The sequence below is a fragment of the Tupaia chinensis genome, unplaced genomic scaffold, assembly GCF_000334495.1.
Source record: "Tupaia chinensis unplaced genomic scaffold, TupChi_1.0 Scaffold000238_1, whole genome shotgun sequence".
NCBI classification, from domain to species: domain Eukaryota; kingdom Metazoa; phylum Chordata; class Mammalia; order Scandentia; family Tupaiidae; genus Tupaia; species Tupaia belangeri.
Genome location: NW_006159716.1, coordinates 3,135,447 through 3,143,514, shown reverse-complemented (window position 1 = coordinate 3,143,514; position 8,068 = coordinate 3,135,447). Strand labels below are relative to the sequence as shown.

Genomic DNA, 8,068 nt, shown 5'->3' with positions numbered 1-8,068 from the left:
CCTACTGTGGGTGGGAAGGGTGCTTTCTTTTTTTTTTTTTTTTTTTGAGAGATTTTCACTGTAGGGCGCGTGCGCGAGAAATCACCCCCCAGGGGGGATGGTCACACCGCAATCCCTTCTCCTCCATTCTCCTCTCGGGATCTTGGGCACGCACGCACACACGCCCAGCGTGAGTTTTAAGCCACCGGGTCTGGGACACGAACCGCGGTCAACTACGTGGGAGTCCAGCGACATAGCCATTACGCTAACTGCTGGTTCCCGGAAGGATGCTTTCTTGAAGGCCAATCCCCACAGAAGGTGGCTGGGCTTGAGTCATTTTGAGGGGCAAAGAGACCCAGAACAAGCAACACTGGTGATGGTGGAGATAGGGGAAGACTCCCGGTCTACTACATCTTCATACTCAACAGTATGGGGCATCCCAAAGGACCCTTCATAGACTTGAAACTTGGTATCATGGGAGAGACAGCATTTGGACACTACCTCACAGGATTGGCAAAAGAAATGACATCCACAGAGAGGACTCCCACAATGACCAATGAAGTTACACCACCATTTCCCTCTTCCTCTTCCCTGCCTCAACACAGCAGTGTGTGTGAGAGGAAAGGACCAGGAGGAGGTGACCGAGAGAAACCCCACCTTCCTTGCCTTCCAAGATGAAGGAGGAGGAGCTAGGCAGCAGGTGATACCTCCTTCCTCACTTCAGGTATCTTGGACCATAAAACCTGGTCTTTGGGTAGGTTGGTGGTATGGTGGTTAAGGTGACTGGATCCCACATGGCTGACTCCATGTTCAAGTCCTGGACCTAGTGCCTTGAAAACATGCCAGGCATGTGTACACACACATGAAAGGCATACCCAGAGTCTGGAGAGGAGACTGGAGGAGAAGGGACTGCAGAGTGGTCATCCCCTTAAGAGATGATTTCTTTTTCTCTCTCTGTTTCTGTCTGGTGGGCACTAATGCCCTACAGCAAAAACAAACAAACAAACAAACAAAAAATCCTGGTCTTCAGGAAGGAGTGGAAAATTATATATTGCTAGAAAATTCAAGTTTGTAACTGGACTGAGGATTTTTCATTTCCTAATAACTGAAAAGGCCACCTACAAAGTTGGAACTGTCTTTAAGAGGTAGAAAGTGAAATTTGCCATAGCATGACTGGGGGGCAATGATGAGAGAAAATAGAACAATTTCCTGTTTGTATCCCTACAAATTAAGACTTTAGGAAACCAGTTTTAGCTCTCCTCTGAGTCTAAGTCAGAACTGGAGAGCGATGGGATGAGATTGGGCTGCACGTTTTAGAAAGAGCATGTTTCCCTAGTTCAAACTCAAGGAAAGATAAGGGTGCAGTCCAGTTGGGGGGAACAGGGAAGACCGGCTAGTACATAGCATAACATTGGCAGTTTTTAAGCAGTCCAGTTGGGGGGAACAGGGAAGACCGGCTAGTACATTTCATAACATTTGCAGTTTTTACAATTTTTTATATTTTTTTGCTAGAGAGTACATGCACTTGCCACAGAGAGAGAAAGAGAAGGGGGAGAGAGAAAGCACCCCCCCCGTTGGGGGTAGTCATACCACAATCCCTTCTCCTCCATCTCTCCTTCCTGTTAGGACTCTGGGTGGGGGGAACAGGGAAGACCGGCTAGTACATTTCATAACATTTGCAGTTTTTACAATTTTTTATATTTTTTTGCTAGAGAGTACATGCACTTGCCACAGAGAGAGAAAGAGAAGGGGGAGAGAGAAAGCACCCCCCCCGTTGGGGGTAGTCATACCACAATCCCTTCTCCTCCATCTCTCCTTCCTGTTAGGACTCTGGGCACACCCAGCATGTTTTTCAAGCCACTGGGTCCAGGACTCAAACCATACCACTGGCCATGTGGGATCCAGCCTCCTTAACTCCATGCTACTGGCTGGCCTGGCTGCTGTTCTGCTGGCTCCTCACTCCTCCTATTTTATAAACTCGCCGCTCAGTTCTTGTCTCATTTCTTCTTTTTCTATACTCGGGAGGGTGTTATACTTCCTTGGCTTTTTATTTATTTATTTTTAACATTTACTGAGATATAATTCCCATGCTATACACTACACCCACTTATACTATAACATTCAGTGGTTTGTAATGCATCCGCAAAGTTGTGCAACTACCACTACAGTCAAGTCTAGAACATCTTTATTACCTGGGAAAGTAATTCCTTACGCTTCTGCTGTTACCCACTTCTCCCCTTCCTTCCCAACCCTAACCAACCACTAATCTGCTTTGTGTCCTTTAGATTTCCCTAATCCCTTTTACTTTTATTTTTAAGAATTATTTAGTTTTATTTAATCTTATTATTTTTTGATTGATATAGGGCACATGTACTCACTAGAGAGAGAGAGAGGGCGAGAGAGAGAGAGCGATAGTAAGAAAGCAAGCTGCCAGGTCTGGATTCAAACCACAGTTGGCCATGTGGGAGGCCAGCACCTTAACCACCACACCACCTGCTGGCCCCTCCCCTTTACTTTAAATACTACCTTAAGAGAGATCATTTCAAATACCTCCCCCACTCTGACCTCTGACTTGAGCTCCAGGCTGATGGACAAACAGACTGCTTTGCTCCATTCGTGGTTTAGGAGACATTTTAAACTCATCATAACAAAGGACCACTTCTGACTTTCCACTTTGCACTGGCTCCTCTCTCCCTACCTACTAAGTGGTCCCATCATCTACCTACTGAGGAAACAGGAAGCTCAGGCGTCATCCCTAACTCCTCTTTTCCTCACCTCCTGCTTGAACAAATCCTGTCCTAACTCCAAAACCTACAGGTAAACGGGAAGTCTGAAAACACAGATCTGAGCCCCTTCGCTTCACTTCCCTCCAGGGCACGGTCTGAGTCTTATATCCTACACTAAAGCCACTTTTATTTCCAGTCAGGTGCACACCCTAGTCTCTCTGCCTCTGCTCATACCCTTCTACAACCCATCCTCCCATTATAGTTTCAAAAACAAACCACATACACCTCTTAAAACTCCAGTAGATGGGGCCAGCAGGTGGCATGGTGCTTAAGGCACTGGATTCCCACATGGCCGACTGCAGGTCAAGCCCTGGATCTGGCAGCGTGAAAATCAAAGCAGGCATATGTGTGTCCTAAATCCCAGAAAGAGAATGGAGGACAAAGGATGGTTGTGTGTCCATCCTCCCTGGGAGGTGATTTCTCACTTTTCCCTTTCACTGTCTCTTTCTCTCTCTCTCTCTTTCTGGTGAGTACATGTGCCCTATGGCAAAAACCTTAAAACAACAACAACAAAACTCTCCAGTGGTTTCCTAGTGGACTGAGAATAAAACCCAAACTCCAGATCATGGAGACATCAGGGCTGCTGTTTACTCTCAAACCTCAACAACCACCGCCCCTACTCAATGCAGACACCACACCGGCAATCCTCCCTCTCACCTCAGCGTCTTTGCGCACACAGCTCTCTCCACGGAATGCCCTTCAAGTACCCAGCTTTCAGCAGGGCTAGAGAACGCCCACTATTCAGACTCTGTTTGATGTCATCTGTTCAGAGAGCTCCAGAAGTTCCCCCTGTCATGGAATTATTCTCTCCCTCTCTCTCTCTCTTTTTTAATTTGCTGTAGGCCACATGTACTCTCCAAAGAGAGACAAAGACATGGGGGGAGGAGAGAAAGTGAGACAGCATTCCCCAGAGGGATGGCCACACCACAAACCCTTCTCCTTCATTCTCTTCTTGGGAATTTGGACATGCATGCACATGCACCTGGAGTGTTTTTCAAACCAGATCCAGAACTCAAACCATTGAGTCGGCCATGGGGGATCCAGCCACCTTAACCACTATGCTATCAGCTGGCCCCATTTTATTGTCTTAAGAACATTCATTATTATCTGCAATTATTCAGCTGGATGATGTGTAGTTGCCCGGCATCTCTTGTAGGCCAAGATTGTGTCTGTTTTTGCTCACCAGTGTATCCACAGAGCCTAGGATAGCGTCTGGCACCTACGAGGGGCTCGATGAATCTGTGTTGAACAGAGGAGTGAATAAAACAAGGTACTGAGAGCACGAGTTTGCATCTTGCTAAGCTACCTGCTAGGTCTGCAACCCTGGACAAGGTCAGAGCCACTCAGAGCTCTGTAGAGCTCCGTTTCTTCAACTACAAACGGTGAAAATAACACCTGTAAGATGTCTGTAAAAGGACTTTGGAAACCCGATGGTGCCACATCCTCTTTGGTGGACTAGTAGTCTCATTGTGTCTGAGGTTAGAGAAATGCAGGACACCCACCCCAGTGGCCCAGCAGGCCCCTCACCTGGAGACACTTCCAGCTGGAACCCCATCAAGGGGTAGAGGATCCCAGAGCTGTTGCGCATGCACCAGTATCGGCCGGAGTCCTGGCGCGTAAGGGCCCTCATGGTGATGTTGACCACTTTGGCTTTAACATCATCCTGTAGCACGTAGCGGGGACCCTGCACCCAGATCCGGGTGAAACCCACGTCACACCTCTTCCTCCTGATTTTGCACCAAACCTTGCCATCCACGGGATTTTTGCGGCCCTTGTAAGAGCACTGCACAGACAGAGTCTCCCCTTCCAAGTGCCGCACTTTGGTGTACACGTTCTCAGCAGGGGCACCTGAGGAGACATGACATGTTGAGCAAGGTCTGGTGAGAGAGGAGGGAGAAGGCACCTTAAACTTGAAGTTGGGGGCAAAAGGAGAAGAGGGGGATATTGCCCTGTAGTCCCAGAGATCACAGCCTGAGGGAGAAACACAGCCCTACCCTCAGGGAACTCCCCACAGTCCTGTGGAGACACACATACCTGCTGACAGCTAGCTCCAGGATGATAGGGGGACATAGGTCTCTTCTTCAGGGAGCTCCTGTCTAACAAGGCAAACCTGGCACTTACACTCAGAGCTCCATCTGCCAGCCTCTTACGTCACCGTATTTCCTAGTCTGATGGGACAGCGATAGCCCCATCTTCAGGGATTCCTAGTCTTGCAGGGAAGACCTAGGTCCCATCCTCAATGAGACAAAATGCAGACACAAACATGTCATTGCATTCTGAAATTTCAGAGACAGATGACTTAGGTAGGTAAGAAAATCCAGTATTTGAAAAAGCACTGAGTAGTCAATCATTTTACAAATAAGTTCACTGTAGTCATCTTTTAAATGGCAAGCTGCCTTAGTTCATTCTAGGTGGTATTTCATTTTTAAATATCCTAGTTACAGAAAACCCATAGATTAAGAATGTCCAAGCACACACATAAACTCCAGAGGAGTCTATAACTATGCCCTGTTTGTGTGCAATATCTCGTACTCTTTGCCTGGGTGTAGGACACGGTCAGTGCCCATCATGATCCACAGTCGTTGGGGAGAGAGCAGAACTAGGAACAGGGGTGACTTGGGGGACAGGGCAGAAGAACCTGCAGCGGGGTCCCGCTACCTCTCCACCAGGGGAGGTAGCTCGGCAGTCACTCCTCTAATAATTTCACCCAGAGCCTTCCACAAACCCACATGTGAAAGGTTTCTCCCCAGTAGGGCAGAACAGAGAGCAGCATTTGGGATTCTAAAAAAACGTGCATTCAAACCCTGGTCCTGCCACTTAACTGTATGAGTATGGCTTAACATCTCTCTTTACCTGTCAAATGGGAACGAGATCACTCCGCTACAGGTTCTGGGGAGAATCATGCCCCCGGAGGGTGCCTTGAACACAGTAGGAACTCAACACATGCGTTCTTTTCCCCAGTGGAACCCAGGCTGTGAGTATGAAGGGCCCAGAACCTGAGCCACCTGTCCAGTGTCCAGCCCAGTGCCTCTATAGCTGAGTAAGGGAACAGCACCTTGGGGTGAGCCTCCAGGGGACTGTTCCTATGTGCCTACATCTGTCACCCTTCACTGGTGGAGGACAGTGGGTTTTGCCAACCCCCACCATGCCCAGGACCCAGCAGGAAGTGGTAATGTGGTTGCCATGGCAGTGAGGGAGGCAGGAATGGGTGAGGCTCCTTCAAGGAGCACTAGTAGCTGTGAAGTGGGAAAGGCCTTCAGGGATTGGTGCCCCAAGACAGGGGCAGGGACCGGATGTGGCATCAGCATTCCGAGAAAAAGTGAGTTCAAAGCACACACACATGATGCAACAACTCCCATCAGAACCAGTGGCATCCAAACAGGGCCTTCCCCACAAAGGCCAACCCCAGGAGGCTACTTGTGTGCAGAACGTGAATGTCTCTGGTTCGAGGCCCCAATGAAGCCTCGCAGATAGAGGGGCCAGTGCAGAGGGGTCCAGAGTTTTATCTGGGCTTGTGCGGCTGGGTCAGTTTGGCCCCGAGCCAGGTCTAAGGATAGAACATCCCCATTGGTCCTTGGTAAAGCGCTCTCATGTCAGCCTCAACCTATTCCTCCACCCCAACCCAGCGAACATTAAATGAAACAGGGGCCAGGGACAGCAGGGAGGGTCACGGGAGAAGGCGCGGCGCTCCTGCCCGCCTCCCAGGCGGCCCTTCTCTCACCTGGGAGGCAGCCCTGCGGCCAAAGCAGCACCAGCAGGAGTAGCAGCAGCGAGGGGGCCAGGCCCCCATCCAGCCGGCGCTCCAGACGCAGGACGTGTCACCTGCGTCTGCCAGGGAAGGACCTGGCGTTCTGAAAGCGAAGCTGCCCATTTAGGGAAGTGAGGCAGTGTGGGAGCCGCGGGCGGCCGTGCAGCCGACCGCAGGGGCCCGCAGAGCCTATCGCGAGGGCGGGCTGGCGGCTGTTTCCGCCCTCTTCCTCAGAACTTCGGGCAGGTGTGGCTGCTCCACCCAGTCTGGGGGCCCCGGGCCTGGCCAGGGAGGGCTCGAGTGCTCAGATGGTCCCCGCCCTCCCCGGATTCCCTCCCGGAAACTGGTCCGACGGGGGCGTCTCAGTTTGAGGCCGGGGATCCATCTAGGGGGCGGGGTGGGGTTTCTGCTACAGACATTCCAGGAATCTTCTGGAGTCCCAGGAGTGCGGGCTCCCAGGCTGAGGCAGGGAGTCTTGGACCCTCCACTCATTCACGAGGGAATGCGTGTAAATTCCCATCCGATTGTTGATTCATTCATTCTGTCGCCCTCCCGCTGTCTCTCTCCCGGACTCCAGCTGCTCTGTGTTCATCGCTGCAAATAACCTTTTCCAAGTTCAATGCAATCTTTTTTTGCCCCAGGGGAAAAACAAATGCAAATTTTAAGGCTCAGAGCATAGAGGTTGGGTTCAGGGAGGGGTTCCTGTGTTCTCACGTGTGGGCACACGTGCATACATGTTGACACTTTCTCACACTCACTAAGTCACACATTCGCACACACGAGAGCCTCTTCTCTTTTGCTAGTCTCATGTGTCCTTGTCTCTGTTCTGACCGCCTCTCCTGTCCTCTCTACTCACCCCCCAGCTCTCTCTAGACTCCTACCCCCTCTTGCCAGCCTCCTAAAGTCACGTCACGCTTCCCCGCACCCACTTCTCCCCGAGATACCGCGCCTTGCAGAGCCCCTTCCTCCCTTGCCCCGGCCCCTGGCAGTTCACAGACATCCCCCTCAACTTCCTCTCACTCAACCCTATCTCGCCTCTACAGCCACTGGGCCCCAGTTGAAATGACCCAGCATTTGGTGTGAGACTCACCCTTCACTCAATCCCCAGGGCTACGAATCAGAAGGATCGACTGTAACATCTGCTGCTTTGGGGTGGGGACCCAAATGGACTCCCTTGACTATGTAGGTTCCCCCTACTCACCTGTGCCACCTTCCTTCTCTTTAGATGGGACTCAGCGGCCATAGTCTTAAACTAAGCCCCAAATCTCATGCTAAAGATGTCTCATCTTGGCTGACCCCAAACTTCTGTACTCTCTTCATTTATTCATTCATTCATTAGGTTCTTACCACCTCCTTGCCATCTTCCGGCTACACGCTGTGGGTATGGGTAGGAACAAGATACAGTCGTGGCTTCAGAACTCTCGGCTCACAGAAGGCATATTATGGTTTCCTTCGTCACCCTTTCTTCCTAAATACTTCTTTCCTAGTCCGTAGATCCCTGAGTCCAGAGGCTACCTGCCCTCTCCAACACACGTGGCATCTTCCTTCACCCTTT

General features: G+C 50.6%; 1 protein-coding gene across 1 annotated transcript in view; it reads right to left on the bottom strand.

Moving 5' to 3' along the window:
- The window catches only part of TREML2 (triggering receptor expressed on myeloid cells like 2), a 21,510-nt gene that overhangs the window by 4,438 nt on the left and 9,004 nt on the right, over positions 1-8,068 (bottom strand). The window contains exons 2-3 of the mRNA XM_014587821.2: positions 6,487-6,582; positions 4,293-4,613 (exon numbers count right to left, since the gene is read on the bottom strand). Coding sequence (XP_014443307.1) covers positions 4,293-4,613; positions 6,487-6,582 — 417 coding nt within the window. The remainder of the gene's footprint in view (positions 1-4,292; positions 4,614-6,486; positions 6,583-8,068) is intronic.